Source organism: Trachurus trachurus (genome assembly GCF_905171665.1).
Source record: "Trachurus trachurus genome assembly, chromosome: 19".
NCBI classification, from domain to species: Eukaryota; Metazoa; Chordata; class Actinopteri; order Carangiformes; family Carangidae; genus Trachurus; species Trachurus trachurus.
This window is the reverse complement of record NC_139913.1, coordinates 8,952,241-8,978,235: the sequence shown is the minus strand read 5'-3', so window position 1 is coordinate 8,978,235 and position 25,995 is coordinate 8,952,241. Positions and strand designations below refer to the sequence as shown.

General features: G+C 39.6%; 2 protein-coding genes across 2 annotated transcripts in view; one reads left to right on the top strand and one right to left on the bottom strand.

Moving 5' to 3' along the window:
* Window positions 1-5,726: 5,726 nt before the first annotated feature.
* chac2 (ChaC, cation transport regulator homolog 2 (E. coli)) lies at window positions 5,727-8,706 on the top strand. The gene is made up of 3 exons (XM_083993984.1): window positions 5,727-6,085; window positions 6,903-6,938; window positions 8,007-8,706. The coding sequence occupies exons 1-3, from the start codon at window positions 5,951-5,953 to the stop codon at window positions 8,400-8,402; spliced, it is 567 nt and encodes a 188-aa protein (XP_083850110.1). The 5' UTR covers window positions 5,727-5,950; the 3' UTR covers window positions 8,403-8,706.
* A 2,089-nt stretch (window positions 8,707-10,795) lies between these two features.
* LOC311003232 (proteasome activator complex subunit 4B-like) overlaps window positions 10,796-25,995 on the bottom strand; it is a gene marked incomplete at both ends in the record, with an annotated part of 39,872 nt that continues 24,672 nt past the window's right edge. Inside the window, 17 exons of the mRNA XM_083994919.1 lie at window positions 10,796-10,930; window positions 13,146-13,279; window positions 13,546-13,684; window positions 14,600-14,755; window positions 17,670-17,798; window positions 17,980-18,065; window positions 19,494-19,696; window positions 19,969-20,100; window positions 20,319-20,410; window positions 22,220-22,324; window positions 22,455-22,607; window positions 22,885-23,010; window positions 23,112-23,178; window positions 23,615-23,768; window positions 24,034-24,115; window positions 25,438-25,567; window positions 25,856-25,909. Of these exons, the coding sequence (XP_083851045.1) occupies window positions 10,796-10,930; window positions 13,146-13,279; window positions 13,546-13,684; window positions 14,600-14,755; window positions 17,670-17,798; window positions 17,980-18,065; window positions 19,494-19,696; window positions 19,969-20,100; window positions 20,319-20,410; window positions 22,220-22,324; window positions 22,455-22,607; window positions 22,885-23,010; window positions 23,112-23,178; window positions 23,615-23,768; window positions 24,034-24,115; window positions 25,438-25,567; window positions 25,856-25,909 (2,077 nt within the window). The remainder of the gene's footprint in view (window positions 10,931-13,145; window positions 13,280-13,545; window positions 13,685-14,599; window positions 14,756-17,669; window positions 17,799-17,979; window positions 18,066-19,493; window positions 19,697-19,968; window positions 20,101-20,318; window positions 20,411-22,219; window positions 22,325-22,454; window positions 22,608-22,884; window positions 23,011-23,111; window positions 23,179-23,614; window positions 23,769-24,033; window positions 24,116-25,437; window positions 25,568-25,855; window positions 25,910-25,995) is intronic.

Below are 25,995 nucleotides of genomic sequence, written 5' to 3'. Positions count from 1 at the left end.
AGGAAGCTTTGGAGTATTAGTTTCCATTGGAGTGACTGGACTTAAGCCGTATTTATACCAATTTTACAGGGAAAATATCTCAAATCCATTCAGTGATGTCAATTTGAAAAGAGAATCTTTTTTTCCCCTTTTGCACTTTCTCACCCTCTGCAGAAGGAAAGAAAATACAAGTTGGATGATTGGACGCTTAATAAATTCTTTTTCAAAAGGTTACAATGACCCCAATTTAGACATTTAATTTTCCAACTGAAAAATTAAATGAGGGGAAAAAAGGGAGCAATGACTTAAGTTTTTCTATTTTGATATCAACTAACGGGGGGAAAGCAGCATGTGGCTCATTATTATGAAACAAATTAAAATCAGCAGTAATGTAATTTAGGTGTGTAAAAAGCCTAATTTTTTTGAAAGAAGATGAATGACATGGATACAAGCTCGCTTCTCACTGGTGCAGAAAAACAAATTTAGAAGAGGCAGTGTCGCCTCTGCTTCTTTCAATTTATTGCCTGAATCCCAGTCAAAAAAAAACCTTTCTCCCTTTCTTTTTCTTTTGGCAGAAAAGTCAGCACTCTGAATATATGTATTAACAGAAGCCTCTGTCGTCACACGGACTCCAAATGTTTGGCTTTTTGTAGCTGATAAGACAAAAGGGAACACAGCATTTATCATCTGTGAAACTTTCTATCTTATCATCGTTTCTATTATGACATCTACAGTGTTTGAAGCCAGGGGGAGAATACCAGTCATGGCCAAGTGAACATGACTCTCTGATTCTATTATTTTAATATGTCAATGCTCTTGCTGGTCTAAGTTTTTTTTTTTTTTTTTTTTTTCAAAACACAAATGAGGTTTTTGCAGTCACAGTGTAAAAACTGAGTAAAAATAGATAATACTGACTCGCTACTAATGGCTTTCTTATCTTACAGCCCTTCACATTATCACCATTAGTTGTTACACCCAGAATAGAGTCACGTTTTTTGGGAAAGTACAACAGTGGTGATAAATGCGGCTGCTTTCAACAAGCCTGCATGTGAGCCAGCTAAGAAAAATCTCAGGAGTCATATGAGCAGTTCAGGATCAAACAGTCTGAGGCCTCTGGTGCCCTAAATGGCTCTTTTTCTACATATAGCGGACCTTTATGGCTCGGCTTTCCCGTTCTTCTCCATGGCTGCGCAGACTGAGTCACAGGTTCAAGAGTTTTTTTATGTGTGAGCAACCGCTGCTGCTGGAGTGACTCAATGTGTTGGAGACATTTCAATGGTTTATACGTAGACCTCCATCTCTGCAAAAGAACAGCTCAAAACTTGAGGTTAGGTTGATGATACTGCAGAAAAAAAGTAGATCTAGTAACTGAGGAAATGTCTTTTTAAACCTCAACAACAGTGGAAAACGCAGGTCAAGGAGCTAAAGATCATGTTAACGTTTTATAAGGATGTTTTGAAGGCAGCAGACAGAGCAGCGTACATGCTGGTCACTGGCAATAACAAGGACGGAACTGACTTGACTTTGGCCAGCGTGGAACAAAACTTCTCTCATAGCCTTCAAATCTTGATTGGTACAAACAAACTCTGAAAAATTCCTGGAAATTGAAAGCTCCATTCAGTGACGCACAATGAAACTGGGTTAAAGAGAATAAGGCTCTGGCACAAAACACAAAAGACTCATTTTCAGAGATTTTTAGTCTCAACAAGAAAATCCACTGTCAAAGACAGACATTTGCAACAAGAAAACAGACGCTGGGGAGTCTAATATCTCAAAGGGACACTGACTAGTTTCATAAAGTTGAGAGACACTTGAAAATGCCAGATCTTTCACTTCACTGTCAAAAGAGAACGGTCAAAATTGTTGCTGCTGGGGTTTAGAAATCCTTTTTTTTGTCCCTAAGTATGAATAGAATGCTAAAAAGTTTTATATGCTATGAAAAACACCTTTTGTTAGACTCTGCATGACTGGTAAATATCTCAAACTGAATCGAACAGCATTACCAAAATCAAGTCCAGAATTTGGTTGATGTTCATTATTTTTCCTGCTTCCTGCTGTAAAGTCACCTGAGATGCAGTCTTTATCTGCAATAAATGGAAATCAACCTTCTGGAAATTCGTAAAACTCTTGCTACATGGTGTAAAACGTAGTAGCCTATGTGGTCAATACCAGTATGTTGTTAATGTAATGATTTCTTACAATCCAAATTTGCAGCACAATATCTGATTGTAGAAGAATTATCAAACAATGTTTTTATATAACCCAAGACACATCATGAGCAAAAGACTTTTGAATTAGTACAACCACTGCCAGTTTCAAGCTAACAAACAAACAGGACAACCAACCATCTTGGCTAGTTTTTCTCTCTCTCTGTGTGTCTGTCTTGTTTGAATTTGAATCATGTAGGCCTATGTGAAGAACTTTGGTCAATATTTAAATGTGCTATAGAAATAAAGATGACTTGACTTGACTAGTTTGAATTTGCTGCTGTGTCTCCAATGTTTGCACAAACCATCTTCCACCTGACACCACCACCATATCAATAAGCTACAGCGTGCGGCTAAGCATTAGCACAGCTGCTAACACACTGCAAGTTTCAAGCTTACAAGCGACATAATAACCGATAAGCTACACTCACCTTTCTGTTTTAGTCTGTGTTTTCTGTGCACAATAAACTCTCCAAAAACTCCAGAGTTTGTTTGTGACTGAAGCTCAAACATGTTGTTCATTTATCTCTGATATTTGCTCGGCGAATCACATCTGTAGCCTAGACAACCTCAAGTTTTCACCTGTTCACATAGGGAACGCGACACCTGTGGTGGGCGGGGCTTATTCCACGCAGCGGTGGTGGGCGGGGCTTCCAATGAGGAAATAGCTTAGATGTGCATGGCATAAACCCAAGTTTGTTTTTTTTTTTTAATAAAAACATAATATGTCTGGAAAACCATGTTAAACAAAATAGACTATGCACCATACCAGAACATTTTACTATAGGCTAGTTTACTGTAAATAATGTGTGGAGAGGAACTTTATACATAGGGGTCTATAATTCCAGCGAAAGTCCACGGTGACAGTGTATAATGAGACACCATTACTTAAATTAACATTATTTGCTTAAAATACTATGTTTCCCTAACCCTAAACAAAGTTTAATGTGTGGAATCAGTGTAGTGGCCATGCAAATGCAAGAAATGGGATGTTGTTCTGTGAAAAGTGGACTTTTATAAATGAAACAAAGCCAGTACAAATTAGCAAACTGGAGGAGGAAATGGTGGAGTAAAGCTCTATCTTGGTCACTTCCCTAATGAATAAACAGAAAACTGTGCAGGAGGAGAAGAAGAAGGTGTAGGAACAGCTCTGGAGTTGGAGACAGAACACAAAGAGAGGTGGAGCACAGGGAAAAGAAACTGAACCTGAAAGGATGTGCTTGTCAGGGAGGGGCCTGTGAGAATAAAGTGAAGCTAATGGAACATATATAGAAAATGGGAAAAAGAAACTGATGAAGGACACAAGAACAAACAGTACAAACTAGTATTAATTAATTGTTTGCAACGGTAATGACTAATTTAATTTAGTATGATTATAACACTGATACAGTGACTCCTTTGATTATATCAGAAATAAAGAGTGGATTAAGTTGTATTTTTGAAGTCACTTAATTACTTATGGTCTGAAAGCTTCAGACTAGTGTTAAAAAGTTTATCTACAGTAAGTAGTTGGCCTATATCAGCAGATAAACAAATCAAGAATTCTCCAGTATTTGTATTCACACTTAATCCTCTTGAGTTATCTCCATATTTACTGCAACATCTTTATTTACCATCTTTCAAACAAGAGATAATAAATTTGCCAAATTCACCGAGCAATCACAGCAGATTGTTTATATTTTCCTAAATGTCTACATTGAAATTTATGCCAGAAACAGTAGAAAATGACAGAGGAAGTCTTTATATAGAAACAATTAGGCTAAGAGGTAATGTTATTGTCTGTGACAGCTTGCATGTAAGATTTCTGTTCTGTCGATCCACATACGAATGAGAAAACAATAATGTTTACATTAGGTTTAAGATATTTGGAGTACGATTTGGCTCAGTATGCCCACATCAGTAGATACACTCTGCGTATCACTGTGGAGGGGTTATTGTAAATATAATCAGCTCATTAGTTTCACGGTAAGAAACATAAACTATTGGAAACTGCTGCCTGAAATCACCCCCGACAACCTACTTTAAATTTCAGGAAGTGTTATTACAGTAATTCAGGTGACACATACGAGGATAAAAATCAAGAAGAGTGTGGAGTTTTATTCCATTTTATCTCTCTCACACACACAGACACACACACACTGCTTTTTTTTGCTGTTGGACAGTGACCAGCTTCACTACAGCAGGTGAAAATTGGGTGTCTTTAGCTTTGTGGCAGATGTTTCCCCAACAGCACAGCTGTGGATTTGAACCAGTGATCTGCCCCTGCAAACTCGAGGCTGGGAAGTTACATAAAAGGTTTGCTGACTGAGATCTCTCTGTTCATGGAGCTGACATTACAGGCCAGACACTGTTGCTGTCTACTCTATTTGGGTATGAATCATGGCTCACAGAGCATACATGAAAAGCATGTTATAAGGGAGAACACACAATGATATACCGTAGGAAACAGAAACCCAGCACCCCCTGGTGTCAGGATGGAAGCTCATATTCCCTATGCAATCTGTTCCACTTCACATTTTAACACATACATGCAAGCAACATAGATGCACAATCAGACATGGTGGCTGCATCTCAGAGGAAACCTACAGCAGGATATAGGAACTTAAATTAGGCCTTCAGGGGCTGGCTTGTCTGGTTTTAAGAAAATTTATTTATTTATTTATTTAGTAGGTGAAATGTTCACAAGCAATACCTATCTTTGTTCACAGCTCATAAACAGTATGTATGTTTGTCGACAGTTTGTGTTGTCACTGGTACATTAAAACGTTTTATTATTTTTATTATTAGTGTCGTTTTTTGTGTGAAATATTGTATACCCATTGTTATTTAAAGAAATAAATAATTAAATAAAGCCAAATCTACATATCTTTATTCTTGTCTTTCTTTTACCTCATAGTTTGTCATTTTCAGAAATGTTGACGTAGCCTATTTTGTAAAGGACTTTTTCTGCTGATATGAATGCATGCTTTGTTTCTCTGTCCTTTTCTTCCTGTATTGCTTTGTTTCCCTGTCCTTGAACTTGCTTCTCAGTCCTTTTGTTCTTGTGTTGCCTACATGTTGCAGGATATTATACAATGTTTGAATGCATATTTGTGAAATTATGACCATGACAATATAAAAACCATAAAAAAAAATAAATAAAACATATTCCCCTATAATGGGTAGAGCAAAACGTTTCAGTTGTTATTAGACAGCTGTCCTTTTGGCATAATTTGCTTTGGCTCTATTTTTGTTTGATTAAGATAAAGTAAATATGTGATTAATATAATATAGGAATCTACTAAAATAGTAAAATTAGCTAATACATCCGGAATTGTGGCTTTGCCTTCAAAATAAAAGACAAAGCGGATTCAAGACACGACCAAAGCGATACAGTACACGGAAATTGACACAACGTGCTATGAAAATTATATATTTATTTTATTTATTGCTGAATACCCCTCTGTGTAGGTTGTATCGTTAAATTTTTTATCATACAATCGACAGTTGAAGTTTATTCTGAAAGTCGTTAGGCGGAAGTCAACGTGCTTACGCAATGCAGATGACTTGTCAATCTAGTGCTGCTGTACTGTCTGTAATGAACGTGTTTTAAGACCAGGAAAGGACACCTGCCGCTACAGGTACAGCCGACTACATGTCTGTTTTTACAGTATTATGACTCTCGCTGTTAGCTGCCTAGCTGTCAGACTGTAACGTTGCCCCCTTGGTCCGGCTCTTACCGTCTTTTGTCGTCGCCGGGACCGTTAGCTCAACGTCTTCTTATCATGTGGGTTTTCGGTTACGGGTCTCTGATATGGAAAGTGGACTTTCCTTACGAAGAAAAGAGAATAGGCTACATTAAAGGCTTCAGTCGTCGGTTCTGGCAGGGCAGCACCGACCACCGGGGAGTACCGGGTAAGGTGAGTATCCTACACTTGGCTTTGGCACCTCATGCAACGTTGCTGTAACTGAGACAGCTTTATGTTGTCACAAAGGGCAAAAAGTAGCGACAAGCTAAATGAAAGAGCTATTCTAAACATGTCATTTACTGTTGTAAGTTACTGGTAAGTCGTTAGGATTTAAGTTAAGTTGAATAAACACAAAATTATAACTCTCAAAGTGGATATTGAAGTCTGCTGACATTGTTAACTTCCTGTAACTTACTAACACAACACACTTGAGCTCCAGGTGAATATGTAATAGCAATGTACTACGACCCTATGTTACTATTATTAGAAATACAGTGAGATAAGTTCAAGGATGTGCAATAACAGGTCATTATGATGCTAATGTATGACTATTGAGGAGATTTACACTCTTCATTACAAGCTACATTTCCTTAGGATTCAAGTTAAGTTGAATAAACACAAAATAATAACTCTCAAAGTTGATATCGAAGTCTGTTCACATTGTTAACTTCCTGTAATAACACAACACACTTGGACTTTATCCATCAAAATGCACTAGGTGAATATATGCTGTACTAATGTGACATATAGCAATATAACAACTGCTACTACTATTAGAAATAGAGTAACTGTAAGATAAATTCAAGGATGTGCACATGTCAGTAACAGGTCATTATGATGCTAATGTATGACTACTACACTCCTCATTACAGGTTATATATTAAAGCACAGATCTTATATTATCCCCATAATCCATAATTTCTATAGTCTGTTGTTTTGCTGTTGTTGTTTTTTTAAAGTATCTATTCCTCTGTGTTTTTTTTTACAGCCTGGCCGGGTTGTGACACTGGTGGAGGATCCAGAGGTGAGACATACTAACCTCCCACACTAAATATTACATCACAATAAAACTGCATCTTATTATCATAATCATCATTAATTAATTTGAGGGTAATTTGGTTAATGAGTGAATAATTTCGCCCTTAAACTGCAAAATATAGTACGTAAATGCCCATTTTAGCCCAAGCCCCAGTTGTTTTGTATGGTCAACAATCCGAAACCGAGAAAAATTCAGCTGGAGAAGTGCTGTGGATGAATTTTCTGTCAGCTAGCTAATCAATATATAATTTCAGCAGTATGCTAGTAGTTTTATCAGGTTATTAACTAGATGTGTAATACGATGCAATACCTGGCTTCCCTCCCACTAAAAAGACACAAATCTTTATAGTATTAATTAAATTTGATGCAGTTGCCATGAAGGTTATGTTGTTATTGGAAGACAGATCATGTTAAGGGGCAAAGCAAACAAAATCACATTTTATTATTACAGTAATAATTAGATTATCACCACCTGAGGATCATTATTCACTCACCTTGTCATTTATTAGTGTATTAGTGCCAACAATTATTAGAGAACTTGCAGCGCGGAGGCCAAGAAACTGAGAGAGAAGGAAGGTGGAACCTTATACATCTGACTCAGAGGAAAGGACAATGCAGTGTAGTGTGACCTTGGATGAGGGATCATTTGTTGCAGTTGATGGCGGAGATAAGGAGAGATACAGAGAGTGTCCTGTGATGTAGTGACAACATGGTTAAGCGTCCGAAAAACATGAATTTAGAGGTGACTGATGAGTATCTGAAAAGTGTTATGGGTGAGCTTGAAATAACCATTCATCATCTTTCTAAAGCGAGTCACAATCTGTGATCACATCCACAGGACGATACTGTATGTTAGCAGGGTGTGACTTACATTAATACTATTTATATCTATAACATTAATAGATACGGCTACATGTTATAATGACTAAGATTGATTAAAATAGTTATAAAATATGAAAGCATGTTTTCTTCCACACCTGTGTGTAGTTGATCACTGTCCATTCATCTCCGTCCATGTCAAACCTGTTTTTCCGCTCTTACCCTTTGTTTCCAGGGATGTGTTTGGGGCGTTGCCTATAAGCTGCCGACAGGCCGGGAGCAGGAAGTGAAGAGCTACCTCGACTACCGAGAAAAAGGTGGTTATCAGGTCATCACGGTGACCTTTCACCCCCGTCCACCTCTCGTCCCCCCTCCCAACCAGACGCTGCTCTACATCGGCTCTCAGGACAATCCAGACTACCTCGGCCCCGCCCCTCTGGAGGAGATAGCCAACCAGATCGTCAGCTCCACCGGTCCAAGCGGTCAAAACACGGAGTACCTGTTTCAGCTCGCCGATGCTGTGAGAACAATTCTGCCCGAAGATTTGGATGCTCACCTGTTTTCTCTAGAAACTCTTGTCAGAGAAAGACTGCAAAGTGTGCAGAAACACTCACACAGTCAAACTGGTTGACTGTGATTACATTTTAAAATATTTACTGTAGTCTTGATCAATGAGAGATACTTGGCAAATAATCTCAGGGTTTAAGATACACATGGAGCTAATAGGGATACTTGTGGGGTTCAGAAAATGTGTTAACAAAGTCTCGTTTTCGTCCTCGTTAGTGTTACACCGTCACCTTTTACCCATCCCAGCACATGACACTGAGAATTATATGTATTAAAAGCTTCAAAACAGGACAAATGTTGATTCATACTGTACTGTAACTAGCATCTAAGCCACAGTGATTTAAATAAGCTTATTGTACAATATCCAACAGCACAAAGGAAGAATGTTCTGAACGAATAAATACTACACTCTGAATTATTATGTCAATTCATAGGCATGTTTGGTCTGATTTTATGCATTTATAACACAAGCTGAAATAGGTTTGCACTGCTCTTACAATTGGTGTGAAATGTAAAATCTTACTCTAGAGCTGTTTTGTCACATTTAAAGCCACTGAAAAACCGATATCATATATTTTCTCTTTCTGTTTAAGATTGGATATTTATGACAAAACAACAGTATAGAAAACATCATAATGAGTTTTTAAGACTCACAAACATAGCTCCTTGTTGGCGGTGTAGGCGTTGTTTGATCAGATATTGTATGCTGCCAACGTAAGCAAACAAACACACTAACTCTTATCACATTTTTTCACGTGTTGCTAAATCCTGATTGGTGCACATACGTATTTTCACATCGCCTTTTTCTGACTGAGCCACAGAAAAAAAGTTATTATTAGGTGAGGGCTGAAACACAACATGTAAATCTCAACTGTCTTTTTAGCTTTCGTTAGCTGTGGCTAGTGGTCATCATGATTACTATTTACCTGATAATACAGCTCTGGTAAATACCCACTCTTCCTGATATGAAAAACAAATTTCCAGGAAGGTATCATCATCACGCCACTGTAATCATGTTGTCAAGTACTTGAGTGCAGCCTGTTTATTCCAGACTGTACTTACCTTGTCTCAGTGTGTGTGTATGTATGTACCTATTGGTGTTACAGCATCAGCCATCAGCTACTTCTCGTTCTGCCAGCTCACGTCTCAGCACAGTGAACATATCAGCGTCTCAGCACAGTGAGCATATCAAAGTCAACAGCACTGGATCAGGAAAAAAAAAAAAAAAAATTCAACATGTAGAATACGAATAGTGACAGGACTATCTGTGTGATCCTGTCCGACTTTAACACACACATACACACACACACACACTCGCACTTGCACGGTTGTACTGTACTGTAAGCAGTTACCAGTGTCGGCAGCAGCAGCATCTGTGCAGCATCACACATTTGGCACAAGGATCAAAACTCGCTGCAGAAAGAAAATAATATACTGTACTAATGCTTGTATAGCACAATTGTCTGTGAGCAGCTATTGTACAGTATGCGAGTTGTGAGATGAGATGTAGGCAGATAAAGTGCAGGTGTTTAACATGATCAGTCAACCCTGGCAAACATACAGCACGCCACACTCATTCTTCCTCTCTGAAATGAAATACATCTCACCTAAGAAATGATGCAGTGAATTTATTTAACAGTAAATTCTCAGCGCTGAGCTACTGTATGATACAACACAGCAGGTTGTATACATATAGGTACATGATGTAATGTTATTATAGCTTGTTATGTCATTTACAGTATTGCATATTATACTTGTATATATGTTTGCAAATATATACATTTATAGCAATTACTTCATTTATATTATTATTATTGTTATATATGATATAGAGATATAAGCATTATCACTTTGCATAAGTGCTGGATTATATTATAAGAGAAAACCATTAGCGTTGACAGTATTTAATACTATTCATGTCATTTTTTATATTCATCCTATATATTTATATCATGTTTTTCTTATATTTAGTAAAATAATAACTCCCAACTTCTTCAGTATTATTTAAAAACCCTTTGGAAGTAGAATAAAATGCTCAGCAATACTGATATGAAAATATATAGAGGTATCTGGCTGAAATTTTGCTACAACAACGACAACAAAAAAATAAATGAACCTACATAGCTGGTGGTAATCTCTAAAGTAAAGTGGCCACCTTTGGGGCTGTCGAGCTGCTTGGTGAGACGAACTAAACACACCAATGAAGTTAGCTACTTGAAACCGATTTGTCCAGGACTGCTTTCCTGCTGGGTTTACTAAAGGCCAACAGTGGCACGTGAGGTTTCCAGGAGCAGGGCTCTGAGCCGCTGCGACATTATCAGACTTTTATTTTAACAGGCTGCACAGAGGACTCGAGTTCCCAGCGGTGTTAGGAAAAAAAAAAAAGGTGGAGTTATTTTCCCATGGTACTCGGCCAGTCAGTCTGTAGAGGCCGTGGGAAGGCAGCTGGCCGTCTCTCTAGGCGTAGTAACAGGGTGACACCAGCAGGTCCGTGAGCACCAGCAGCTGGTCGTCGGTGAAGCACTGCCGATGCTCCTGCCAGTTGTCGTGGTGAGTGCGCCTGAACTCCGACAGGGTCTTCTTCACCGTCATCTGAGGACAAACAAACACAATAATCATCCATTAGACATGAATCACTGACACATTGCTCACACAAAACATGCCCAGACTACATGGGCGTTCAAGACATCACGTAATGACATAATCCAGATCCAGAGCGTAGCGAACACTGTACCTGAGTAGAATTTAATACCAGTGTTTTGGTCCAATACATCCATTGGAAATGTTGGTTACTAATTACATTGTATATTAAGATACAGGCAAGCCGCTAAGTCCTTCATTCCCTCTCCTATCAGGCAACTAAACATTGTCTTTTTAAATTACTGCTACATTTAAATATAAATTGACTATTTAATCACTTACTCATTATAAAACTGCAACATAAGGTGTTCCCTGTATTGCTGCCTGTTGTTCCTTGTGTTGATCTGTTGTCTTTGGTTTTGGGATTAATAAAGTTGTCTGACACTGAATCTGAATATCCACTGGTAAGATAAACTTTACTTTGAGCAACTACAACAAGCATCTAAAAGTCATCAGTACTTATGATCCAGCAGTTGATGAAACTCCTACATGGGCACAACTTTTTATAATGTCCATTTTTACTGATTATTTCATCCACCATAAAGTCAGTGAATTGCAAAACAGTCCAAAAATAAAGTAAACCAAATCAAATAATTGTCACAAACAAGTTACTCTGTGGTTTCTTTGTGGCAAACGAATTTAATAAATTACTGACAAAAACATTTACTCAGTAATCCTCAAATAAATGCTAATGAAATAATCCATCTTGCCTTCTCTTCCAGGCTTTTTTCACAATGTTAGCAAACTCATACAGATCTGAATTAAGAAACCATTCACCTGTACAGGTTTTGTATTCCTGGCTTTTATTGAGTCATAAATCAAAGTTGAGTCCTTAAATGCAATTTACAAAAACAAGTCACAAAACTCATGACGTGTTTTCCTCATGAGCCGGAGGACGAATATTAGTTCTGTACTCTGTGAATGAGCCAGATATAACACACGATCCTGGTTCCTGTGTGATTCACTGTGGGTTTAAATATATTTTTAACCATTTTTGAATGGCTCGAACGCTTTAACACAAATTACTCTTATTTCCCTCTTGGAATGAAGTGCATTTACAAGTGACTTGTTTGTTTATCAGAATCAGGACGTTTCCATTAAATTCTGCATTAAACTCCTGCAATGAGGAGGACGTTGATAGTTCTTTCTCTTGCTTCATTTGGTTTCAAAGAGCGGAAGAAAATAAAAAACAGAGGACGTTACGAGCCCATAACAGCGCTCGATAACAACCGCTATCTTTCCTTTTAGTAGGAGCTTCCCTTAAGTTTAATAGTGGAACTGGAAAACAGCTGAATATGACTTGCAAGGTAATCGGTTCCTGCTCGAAGCAGTACAACAGAAATTACTGCCACTTGCTGATCTGGAGACCCTTGATGTAAAACACAGTGTAGAATCCAACAGCAGCTGACAAATCCCTCCTCGCCATGGTCTCAATTGTTTACGTGAATTAAAAACTAATGAGGTCATAATGATTTATTGATGTTAAAATGCCAGATATAACAATTTAAATCCGCAGCAGAGAAATTATTTAAGGCGAGACAAGTTTGGAGTGGAAAGTTTAGCTTGGTTCAACAAGGACACAAAAACGGGGAATTAAACAGATGATCACTAGAACCAAGGATGTCGTCATGACTTAAACATGGAGTACATTCATTTTACATCGTGGCCTTCAAACAAAACAATTAGACCAGATTTTGAGGAGGGAAACAAGGAGGCGCTTCAAGCCTGACAAGCTAAACCGATTAAAACTACAGTTCATTCAGTGTCCTTTATGATTTTGTGCCATTTTTATGTAGAATTTGTACAAGTATTCCTGTAGTGAGGCTTTACAACAGAAGATGATTCGTCCGTTTCAAATGTATTATTTTTTTTTAACTGTATTCAATTGTATTCTTTCTCTCATCTCTTTCACTTTGCAACAGGAGAAGCTCTAAATTATCATCATCATTGGCTCCCATCACTGTAATGTATTATTCAAACTCTGCACTACGGATTACATTGTATGTCTTCTTCATGCCTGAAGTAAGGCAAAAAGACACAATTTTCCCCTCAATTGGACAATGAAATTATATTCTTTCAGCTCACACTGTGTCAGGCTAGGTGTTTGTATATGAGTGCGTGTGCCTGAGTGTGTACTGATGTGTGTGTATGTGTGTGTGTTGTATACCTCTATAGGCTGTGGGTCGTTGAGATGGTCGCTCAGGTCCATCAGTATCTGAGGCATCCAGTCTGGGACATCGTAGGGGCTCGAGAGGATGCACGCGCTGAGGCCGAGTACTCCAGCATGGCGCCGCACTAAGTCTGCACACACACACACACAAACACAAATACACACACATAAACACATTTACGTGCACGTCACAATCACAAAGTGAGGCAATCACAGTAATACTTGCCCTATTACCCTTTCTTATCCTGAGGGAATTGTGAACCTTGAAATGGTTAGGGCCATTTTAACTCTGTATATGTGTGTGTGTGTGTGTGTGTGTGTGTGTGTGTGTGTGTGTGTGTGTGTGTGTGTGTGTGTGTGTGTGTGTGTGTGTGTGTGTGTGTGTGTGTGTGTGTACCTGTGGAGGCCAGCTCTCCTCTGGCCTTGGGGAGGCAAGTCTGACTCAGCGTCTGGAGCTGTGTCTGCAGACTGGAGTCCAGAGGGAAGAACTGGCACTGCAGTAAACCACTGAGGGTGGTGCCTGCCATGTCCCTCACCTACAGGGAGGGGGAGGGGGAGGGAGGGAAAGAGGGAGGGAAGGATGGAGGGAGGGACAGCAAGGAAAGAGAAAGAGTCGGAATTAAAAAAAAAAGACCTGCGAAGATCAGAACCGACAGTTTTAGGGCAGTTTTTATGGCGAGAAATGTGTACACAATTTATTAAAAGAGGTGAGTGCAAGGAGATCGGGGGAAAGCGAGGTACATGGGACAGAGATGAGCAGACGAGGGGGAGGAGGAGAAAGAGGAGGAGGAAGAGGAGGAGGAGGAGGGAGAGATACTGAGTTGAGCCGAGGTAAAAATTCACTTGCAGAACATCACAGCCTTCCTGCATCACTTTGCTTAAATTATGAATAAGCGCTGAGTGACGGCTGATGCATTGGAGCAGACAATGATACAAAGAGAACACGTCCCTCCAGCTGTACACTTAGACAGTTTACAAAATATTAAGCACAGCAACCGCTTTTGTAATTTAGACATCTGGCTTGAAGCATAGTGTTTATTGATTTTCACCTGTACGTCCAGATCAATGGGGAAGAAGAGACAGATTGAAGGAGGGTTTAAAAGCACAGACACGAGTGAGACACGGACTGGACGCAAAGATGACGTAGCTCAATATCACATGAGATGTGTGTGCACAAGTAGTGTCAATTATTTATTAACATGGCAACAGTTTGCCGATATTAACAGTCAAAACAAATGAGCGCTAAGGTAATGTGGGTATTTTTAAGCAATAACTGTGAATAGAAAAGAGGGATTAAGATTTAGTGAGGAGAGGCGAGGGGACAATAAGTGGCCATTTATAACCCCCTGACAATTACACCTTAGAGAGTGGCTGTGGCTGAATTAAAGCAGTGTGCACCGCCTTTTTTTTTGTGTGCGTGTGTGTGTGTGTGTGTGCATACATTACATTACCTCGAGCTGCTCGTCCAGCAACAGCTGCATCACCAGCGTTTGGATGCGGGACACCTGGGCGGCTAAACTGAGCAGGGTAAACAAGTTGTAGAAAACCATAATCTGGAGGTAGGTCAGGACGGAGAAGCGTGCGTGCCATGATCTGTTGCCTGCCATCTACAGAGAGAGGGAGAGAAGAGATGGGACTTGAGTTTAGACAGAACCTCTGAGGTTTTATCCTGCACAAACTAAAGATATATTGTGGACAGGAATAAAGCTAGCAGCTGTGTAGGGTACAATACACAACGGTGCGTGCTAAATGCTAATGTAAACATGCTAACATACATACAGTACATACAGTGGCAAGAAAAAGTATGTGAACCCTTTGGAATTTCTTAGTTTTCTGCATTAATTGGCCATTTAATGTGATCCGAGCTATATCTAGGTCACAAGTATAAACAAACACAATGTGCTTAACCTAATACCACACAAACAATTATAATATTTCATGTCTTTATTGAACATATCCATGAAACATTCACAGTGCTGGTGGAAAAAGTAAGTGCACCCTTGGATTTAATAACTGGTTGAACCTCCTTTGGCAGCAATAACCTCAACCAAATGTTTCCTGTAGCTGCTGATCAGAGCTGCACAACACTCAGGATGAATTTTGGACCATTTGTCCTGACAGAACTGCTTCAGCTCAGCCATGTTCGCTCTCTTGAGGTCATTCCATAGCATCCCTATTGGATTCAGGTCTGGGCTCTGACTGGGCCGCTCCAAAAGGCACGTTTTCTTTTTTTGAAGCTACTCTAGATTATCTAGATAGTAGATTTACTTCAATGTTTAGGGTCATTGTCCTGCTGCATCATGCAACTTCTACTGAGTTTCAGCTAGTGGACAGCCACCCTGACATTATCCTGCTGTAGGAAGCCTGGATCAACTCTGGAAGTCATTTTGCCCTGGATGATGCAAACTGTCCAGGCCCTGAGGCAACAAAGCAGCCCCGAACCATGATGCTCCCTCCACCGTACTTCACCTCTGAGATGATGTTTACATGCTGGTACGCAGTGCCATTTTTACACGTACAAAAAATACAAATAAATAAATAAAAATACAAAAAAATTAATCTTAGTTCCATTAGTCCACAAAACATTTTCCCATTAGTGTTGTAGAGTGGCAAACTTCAGGCCTGCGATGGAGAGCAAAGCAATTCATGCAGAAAACTAGGAAAATCCAAAGGGTTCACATACTTTTTCTTGCCCCTGTACATTATTTTGTAATTTATTATAATATTGGAATTAACGTAGGGAGAGTGGGTGGGATTTAATAAGCTTTGGCTTCTTCACACTCCTTTTCAAGATAAATAATTGTTAAGTTTCATTGTTTTTGCTTTAGTTTGCGTTGTCTCTTAGTGTTGTTTTTATTTTTGTTCTTCTTTTATTCTGTGTTCGAAAACTTTCATTCATTTAGCATAGCATGATAAAATTTGCTAATTATCACTAAACACAATATGGTTGACACTCGTGGGATCTGTCTTTGACCTCATGGTAGCTGGCTCTAGATATAAAGTCTAAACGTGGCTCCAGATTGCCCCTAAATGGGGGCACTTTGCCCCTAAAATCTGAGACATTTTGAAACCCATGTGAAACCAGTAAATTTGCCCCTTAAAAAAAAAATAAATAAAATAAAAAAAACTGTGCCAATGTGTGTGAATATGACAAGGAAATGTGAATATTTGCTTTGCAAGTTGATTGTCTGTGTGTGACCCCCCAAATTTTCTGCTTGTGCTCCTAAAATTTTAAGGTCACTATGCTCCCAGTAGAAAAAAAGTGAGTCTGGAGGATCACTTAAGTTTTTTCAGTTCATCGAGATCATCTTCGATGTCATTGCAATTCAAAACTATGGTGACATTTTACTAAAACCTAAAAATACAAACTCGCTTGAGGTCGGAGATTACCCAAACCAAAAGCTTCATCCTCTGAGGAACACAAATGCCTGTACAACCGTTCAAAAGCTGTTGAGATGTTTAGGTCTGGACCAAAGTGGAGGAGGGGGGTGGGGGGGCTGACTGACAGCACCATCTGTGGGGCCACGCCACTAGGGGGCTAAACGCAGACTTGACTTATGAGGGGCTTTGCAGATTTAGATGGACCTCATCACTGACTTCACCGGTGATCAGTCCCAGTGCCTCATCTGGGGAAGCTGCACATGTAGATGGATGTTTATATACTGCTATGAAAATGATAAATTAGGACGCATATTCACTAAGCGTATTCGCTAAGCTGTGTGGGACCTGGAGTGCTCTAGCACACAGATGGCACCGACTTCACAGAAGACAGGATTTCTCAAAAGCACCAAATTAATGTGGCAACTCGTTGCGTATTAATGAGTGGATTGATGGCTTCTCACAAAAAATCCTTTGGCCCAACATGGAGTCACCAGAGACTCACTGTGGAGGCTATGGAGGCATTAGTAGTGCTACTGTAGTCAGCTGTCGTGAACATGTGAACACACAATATCAGACCTTTATTTTTACCCTCAGGACAAGGCTAGCCGCTTCCTTGTGCTTCTGGTCCTCGTGCCAAGATGAACTACCTGTCTTTTGGCTGTAGCTTCATATTTAGCATTCAGATTTGAAAGCTGCATTGATATTCTTATTTAACTCTCAGCAGAAAGCGAACAAGCACATTTCCCAAACGTCAATCTGTTCCTTAAAATAACTCGTGCACAACATGGTATCTTGTTCCGGAGATTAAAAAATAAAAAAAGAATAGAGAAAAAAATGTAGGTTTGAGTGTCAAGGTGAAACCAAAAAGAAAATGTTGCAACGCTTTTTCATCCCGGCTACCATCAAATATGAAACCGAGGCCGAGATGATTAGATTTGAGAACAGACATTTCTCCACAGGGTTGGCACTCGCATAGAAACCTCACAGCAGAAACACTGCAAGCATCTCAAAATAAGCAAATTAAAATAGCACAGGTTGTTTTTAGTCTAACAACACCTTGGGCAGCATTAGGCTCGCAACACTGACAGCAGGCAGGTGGGCCACTGCATGTGTGTGTGTGTGTGTGTGTGAGCATATTACCTCTTCCAGCGCTGCCAGAACCAGAGGGATGTGCTCGGGATACAGCAGGCCCTGGGACATGAGAGAGAGACACGTGCGCGCATCCTGCTTCATCTCATCATAGCTCTCATCAATCTCCACCGGGGCAATCTGCAGGGAGAGAGAAACAGTGAGAGAGATGGAGAGAGGTAGGAAGACACACAGCTACGCACTTTGAGTAAATGAAGAGAGAAATTGAGTTTAATGGGCAAGTAAGATTGAGTGGGTAATAATGCTGTGCTGGGACCTGTGTGTGTGTGTGTGTGTATGCTGCATATATGTGTGTTGTTACCTTGAAGAGTAGAGGCAGGAGCTGTAGTTGCTGCTGAACAGGAGTAGTGAAAGTTCGCCCTGCGCTTGCCATCAACCATTTCAACACTGCAAATGGGACACACACATACACACATTACATACACACACGGTGAGGAGATTTTGGCTTGCTGCCAGATAATAAAAACAACAGACTTGGTGCTGTGACCTTCCTGCGTTGCTCCGGTAATAAAACACAATCTATCATGATTTAGTATCTAATGATTTGGATAATTTCATAACCAGATATTAATCTGTATCAAGGAGACGAGAGTAATAACAGAAACTGAAAGAGCGGCAATGCGCAAAATGTTAAGACGAGATGAGATCTAAATTCCATCTTTTGGCAGGAGCGGGAATCCGACGACCTGCACAGGTGTGAATAAACATCAAATAAGAGAGTCTGGATGTAAAATGAATTCTCTGCCTCAAAACTAAAACAATTTTTCATTTCAAATCATTCTCTGCCCTTAAGGACGGCTTGGTCAATGTAATAATGGGTTTTTTGTTGGGTTTTTTTCAGTTCTCTTTTGGCTAGATTTTTTTTGTAAATTTTACTCTCCCACATAACAGTCTAAACAGTTTCAAAGCCTCCTCCTTGCTGCTAGGAATATAATGGTGGAAAATATTAAACACTATTATTTATTTTCCATTAAGCTGAAAATACTTGAATTTAAATTTAAGATGAGTTGTTTTTTGTCCTAGCAGTTTGCTAAAATCACCAAATTCCCCGAGCTCTATCCTCAATAATAGCTGTGGCCTTACAGTACTTTCATACCTCCAGTGGTATTTGGCCATGCAGATAGCTTTGGTTTTATGGTTTTTTGGATACTAAGTTTGAGATTTCCTCCAGCACTTTCCAAGAGACGCGGCTGCTGAATTTTAAAAATCAAAATTTTCAATGCTGTGAGCAACAACAATGAAAATCCACCTCCAAATCCCTATTGTTCCTTGTCAAACAAAATAAAAAGTATGCACATGGCAACATACCACTGCAGGCCAGTGATATATAAATAAAAAAAAGTTTTGCAATTTAGAAGAACTGACCCTTTAATTTAATAAAAAATAGAGTAAAGAAAAGAAAGTTTGCTGAAAAACTCCTATTGGAGACTGGTCTGTAACTAAGAGGAAAACAAAATCAATACATAAATCTGGTTCAAATGACTGCCCAATGTGACCTGTACAAATGTTAATACTAGAGACCTCCTCCACCATACTGAACTGAACTCCTTTCCATAGGTTCTGTTTGAAAAGCTTGAACGCGCAGCCTTGAAATAGCCTTAAATCTGCACCTACAGATCTGAAGGGTGGAATCAATAAGGAGCCACTTTTAGTTTGTTTCATCTGGCATCAGTGTGTCTGCCTATTCCATCAACAGAACAAGTTGTCCTTGTGTATATATAAATATATATATATATATATATATTCACTGTCTATCCTCAGCCTACACCATGTCCATCCAGCACACAGTCTACATGCTTGCATCCACATTCTGACCCGTCTTGAGCAGTTTGACAGCCTGGGTGCGCTCGTCCGTCTCCTGGGTGTTCTCCTCGTGGACGTGGTTGTGGATCTCTGGCTCCGATGTGAGGGGCTTGAGCCGCTCTAGGACCCGAGTGACGAACTCTGCCACGTGGGGGGAGGAGGTGGGCTGGGTGTGGGGCAGGGCCACGTCTATCATGAAGATATAGGTCAGGACACTGGAGAGAGAGAGAGAGAGAGAGAAAGAGAGAGGGAGAGGGTGGGAGGAAAGAGAGGAGAGGCAGAAGAATGATAGAGGAGAGGCAGAAAGGGAAAGAGGCAAAGAAAAGGGTCACAAATAAACAATTAGAGCAGCTGAGACACACACGCAGACATATAAAGAGGCTTAAAACTGAAGAACAGCCCAAACAGTGCACACAAGATAATTAGATTAACCCATTTAAGCATGATTATATAATCCAGAGGAGATAACGCCAAGTTAATTTAGTACCTGCCAATGCGCTCCCTGACATTCTTATACACCTGGGTGAGTTTGGGCTCCAGGTAAGTCAGCAGCCTGTGCAGCAGCTCAGAGACTCTCCACTGCTGCTGGGCCAGACCTCCCTGAAGCACATACAGCAAACTGACAGAGAGAAAGAGAGAGGAGGACGGAGGGGTGGGGGTCGCTGTGTTATTGCGGCACTTCAGCTCAACATACGTCAGCTCGGGTTACTACAGCTGCCTGCAAACAGGAACCTCTGAAATACTGTGGATGACACAAACACAGACTCCGCTCGTATACCTGTGCACATGGACGCACACACACATACACACACACACACACAAACACAAATAGCCTACCTGGCATCCCTGAATGATCCGCCCTCTCCACTCAGGGGGCTCTCCATCAGCAGCTCAAACAGCCAGTGGAGCTTCCTGGGGTCCCGGCCCTCCTATTGGACGGCAGCCAGTACACAATAGGCTTATTTTTGGACCCATTACTTCAGGTTGTATCCACACAGTGAGGTACTTTATGAACAGAGTCCCGTACCTCTACTTGCATTTGAAACAGGGAAAGTAGTTCCTGGTTCAAAAGTGCAGTTTGTTTTTAAGATTATTATTACAATAATTTTTACTTACTTCCTCAAATTAAGTGAGGAGATTATTTTTTTTAAACAGGGGCTATAAATCCGATAGATAGATAGATAGATAGATAGATAGATAGATAGATAGATAGATAGATAGATAGATAGATAGATAGATAGATAGATAGATAGATAGATAGATAGATAGATAAAAAGAAAGAAAGAAAAAGACAGAGAGGGAGGAAGAAAGAAAGAAGTAAAAAGACACGGGGTAGATAGAAAGAAATAAAGAAAGAGAAAGAGTGGGATGGACAGATAGAAAGAGATAGATAGATAGAAAGAAAGAAAGAAAGAAAGAAAGAAAGAAATAGACAGACAGACAGAAAGAAAGAAAGAAAGAAAGAAAGAAAGAAAGAAAGAAAAAAAGAAGTAAAAACACATGAGATAGATAGAAAGATAGATAGATAGATAGATAGATAGATAGATAGATAGATAGATAGATAGATAGATAGATAGATAGATAGATAGATAGATAGATAGATAGATAGATAGATAGATAGATAGATAGATAGATAGATAGATAGATAAAAAGAAAGAAAGAAAAAGACAGAGAGGGAGGAAGAAAGAAAGAAGTAAAAAGACACGGGGTAGATAGAAAGAAATAAAGAAAGAGAAAGAGTGGGATGGACAGATAGAAAGAGATAGATAGATAGAAAGAAAGAAAGAAAGAAAGAAAGAAAGAAAGAAAGAAAGAAATAGACAGACAGACAGAAAGAAAGAAAGAAAGAAAGAAAGAAAGAAAGAAAGAAAAAAAGAAGTAAAAACACATGAGATAGATAGAAAGATAGATAGATAGATAGATAGATAGATAGATAGATAGATAGATAGATAGATAGATAGATAGATAGATAGATAGATAGATAGATAGATAGATAGATAGATAGATAGATAGATAGATAGATAGATAGATAGATAGATAGATAAATAGATAGATAAATAGATAGATAAAAAGAAAGAAAGAAAAAGACAGACAGAGAGGGAGGAAGAAAGAAAGAAGTAAAAAGACACGGGGTAGATAGAAAGAAATAAAGAAAGAGAAAGAGTGGGATGGACAGATAGAAAGAGATAGATAGATAGAAAGAAAGAAAGAAATAGACAGACAAACAGACAGACAGACAGACAGACAGAAAGAAAGAAAGAAAGAAAGAAAGAAAGAAAGAAAGAAAGAAAGAAAGAAAGAAAGAAAGAAAAAAAAGAAGTAAAAACACATGAGATAGATAGAAAGATAGATAGATAGATAGATAGATAGATAGATAGATAGATAGATAGATAGATAGATAGATAGATAGATAGATAGATAGATAGATAGATAGATAGATAGATAGATAGATAGATAGATAGATAGATAGATAGACAACGTTGCAATCCCTTGAGTTTTGCCATTACTTGGCTAAAAATAACAGAAATTGTTAAATTAAAAAGTGTTTGTGCCGCAAATGGTGTTTTCAAAATCCAATTCTCACCTGAACGTTTGTTTTATAGATTCTTAATCGTCCTAATCTGATTTTCATCACTTTTTGTATGGAAAAATAAATAAACAGATCAATTCCCAGGTTTCTTTAATGAGCTCTGAGCTGTGTTGCATATGGAGTATTTGTATGCATGCGAGAGACTCACGCAGGCTGTAGCGATGCAGGTGCCCCAGTCTGTGTAGGTTTCCACTGTGATGTTGTTTAATGCCGTTCTGATCAAAGGACACAGAAGCTGCCATAACCTGTCCACCTGAGCACACACACACACACAATAATGAAAGTTTTTTATTAATATTGACTTTTCTTATCAAAAAGTAGTGCAGTGTGTCTGCTTGTTGTGTGTGTGTGTGTTTGTATGTGTGTGTGTGTGTCTCCAGTACCTTGCTGAAGCTCCAGAGTTTGCTGCCTCTGATTAGTCCTGCAGTAATCTCACATACGCAGCGCTGGGAGCTCTCATGGGGGTCGCTGGCGAGCTGCTCTAGGTGAGGCCATAGTAACGGCAGGAACACGTCGCCATAGTTACGAAACAGCCCCTGTCAATCAAACGTGAGCATGAATGTTGGAAAAACAAAGATTTCTTTTTTTCTTTTTTCTTTTTTTTCACCCAGCCACAGAAAGACAGATTACAGTCATTTGTTTGACACAAGTGAACTGTCAGCTGACTGACGGCAAACAATGAATCACAGCCGTTGATGACACAAATTCCGGCTCGGCGAGGTTCAATCCAGCCTTGGGGTAGCGGTGGTATGCTGTGTAACTTCTTTGTAAGAGGTTTGTCAGATCGATTTAGGCTGAGAATTTAAATTGCACCTTGAAGAGGCAGAAGCGACGTGGGTTGAAACTGTCTTTTCCTTTACGATCCTCCAGAGAGAGAAACTCTATCAGCTGGTCGATAAACTCGGGGTCCGAGAAATATTCAAAGATGATCTTTTCGCCCTGGGTTAGGACACACAGACACGCAGCAAATGTAATGACAGTTAACACGGAGGCATCACTAGAAAAAAAAGGGTGTTTGTGTGTGGTTTTTTAGCAGGCACCTCGCCCATCTCCTCGTACGGCAGGTCATCTTTTGGCTGTTCAGAAGCTGCATAGATCGTCATTTCTCTGAAAGGAGCGGGAGACAAAGAGGCTGCTGTGATTTATAGATAACAGCACCCAGAGAAAATATGCATAGACACAGACTGTCTTCAAATAAGCAGCAAGGATAAATGAATGATTAAGAACTCAGTTAGTCAGCAAGCCATCCGCGCACAGGCAGACAGCCCCTCTACCTATACATCAATGCTTATATCTAGGCCAGTCAGTAAGTTGTTCACTTCGCCTTATCTAGGCCAGGCCGTGACAGGAAGTCGGTTCCACATCCTGCTAGTTATCCTGCCACATCCAGCAGCTAGTGAGACGTAAAGTTAGCCACAAAGCCCAGTATCAAATCAAGCGGGCAGTTAAGTCAATCAGCTCTTTAGTTCCAACCAACCAAGCGGTTAATCAGCCTTCCCCCTTTTTCTTAATCCACCACAGTTAACTCAGTCGCTGTCTTCACCTCGGCCATGTGTAGTAGCCCCAGTGTGTTTTCTCCACATAGTGCTGAGTCTCCCACTGCTCCTCGCTGAGAGGCAGGTTGTTGCTGTCGTACTGCAGCCAGCGATTCCCCTCATGATCCCCCACACAGAGAGCCTCTGGATCCTCGATACCACCTGAAAACACCCCACCAATACGTGAAAACTCCTCAACTCTCACAGATCAATATGTTATGTCTTATTAATGGGTGAGAGTTTGAGTTGGGTTTTTACAGTCTTTTCTACAGGTGTAACAGAAAATGTCATATTTCAATACTAAAATATTGTTTATGGTAGCTATTAAGTAGCTGCTTGTCCGCTCACAATAAATGAGAATGACATTTTATAGTTGCAGATATGATGATATGTGTGATTTATTGTGTGTTCGTGTGGTCACACTGACTGATATCTGACGGCTTCACTGCCACTTTCTTAGCTGGTCGTTTGAGCTGTTTCAGGATCCCGGCCATCGCTGAGATCGCCACCTACAACACAGGGAAAGGATATATATATATATAATATACACAGTATATACAGTATAGTAAAGTAAAGACTCATATTAGGAGGATAGTTGGCCATTTTCCTAACTGTCGGTGCAGATCCCAGAGCTGCTGCCACAGAGTGACCCCCAGCTACAATTAAATCCAGACCTACAGGTAGAAACACTTTAATTGGAGCCCCACATAAACACAGTGGCTGCTCTGGGTCCAGTCAAAAAGTGCTGCAAGTATTAAAAGTGCTGTCTGTGCTTTTGTCCTCATCCTGATAGTGGGCTGGTGTATACACTGGTAAGTCTGAGCTGTACTTTATTCTCTGGTTTTGCTGCTGATCTTTTCGCTGTATTACGCTGCTAAGTTGCTTTCGAGATACCCACACTTGCCTTTTCACAAGCTCCTTTGATGTCAGTTTTTTTTTGTCTGTATTGTTGTATTATCCATGTTATGCTTTTGAGGACTACATTTTGCTCAGCTCTGTACTTATGAATGGATGAATGGCATTTTAAAACCCCAGCTGTGTCCCAAATAACACACTAATTCCACGCAGGTGGTGACAATGTGTTCACCCTTGAAAAGAGTAAAAAAAAAAAGAAAAAAAATTAAGGACGATGTACAAAAGCGGGTATGTGTGCTAAAAAATGCTTGATTGTTGAGTGTGCTGTGGATGGATCCTATTGTTCTGCAACACAATGCACAAATTGTGCTGCCTGTTGATGCCGGTGCTGATTGGCTCTGTCTCTTCTTACAGATCACGTGACTCTTTTACAAAGCTCTACTTACAAAACTTGCAGGAAACCTGCCAAACGTCTGTGTGTGCAGTTTTTTTTTATGCCTCACAGCTTGTTGACAGTAAGTCTGCAAGTCTGGAGCTGAGTGCACAAACCTGCAAAACAGAGTCTGGTGCCAGGAACCCTAAATATACAAGCTTAGGAATAAAAGACTGAATGCATCATATAATATTCTATTCAAATAGGAAGAATAAGAAATAGAGTATTGAACCTTTTTGTGGTGTTAAAATACATATTACAGGGTAAAGTCACATTATGACTGACATCCAAAACTGCACATATTGTTGCTTTTCCCGATTTGTTGACTTCTTGTGTGCAAAAACAGTTCATATGAAGATAAGTATGTAGTATGAACCTAGGACAGAGCGTTTAAGCTGAAGGCATGGAAGCATTAAACACAAAGGTTGGAGTTAATTACAGGTCACAAGTGATGAACCAGATAATGTTTCCAGTCATGGCAGCCTCTGTCTGTGTGACATCAAACACACACACAAACACACACACACACACACAGTGGCAGACCTTGCGAATGCTGATGGAGTCGTGTATGAGGCTCTGGGTGAAGAAGAGGACGGCGTCAGGGGGCAGCGGGTGATCATCTCTCAGCAGGAGGGACAGCAGGTCTGTGGCCATGTGCTCGAACTTCCAGGGCCTTAAACACACAAGCAAACACAGGCTGCACATTAGGAACAGTAGAATAATGTTGGTAGGAAAACAACATGTGGCTGAGAAAAATGTCATTTCAGTTGTCTTTTAAATAAAGATTTGAGGTGAGTCTTTGCAACAATATATAGTTTTTTTTTTTTTTTTTTTTTACATTTAATTAACATTTAAATATATTTATACTCTACAGGCCAACATCACCACATCTGTGCACACGATATCTACCCATTTGTGTATATAAACACACGATACATATGCAGAGAGATAGAATACCCACAGGTCTCTGTCTTCAAGGCAATCCAAGAGGTCATTGACCAGTTTCTCATATTTCCTGTAAAAAAGAAAAACAAGCATTAGTCAATACGACTACTACCAGCAGTAAAAAAAAAGAAATAAAAAAAAGTAGTAATAATAGTA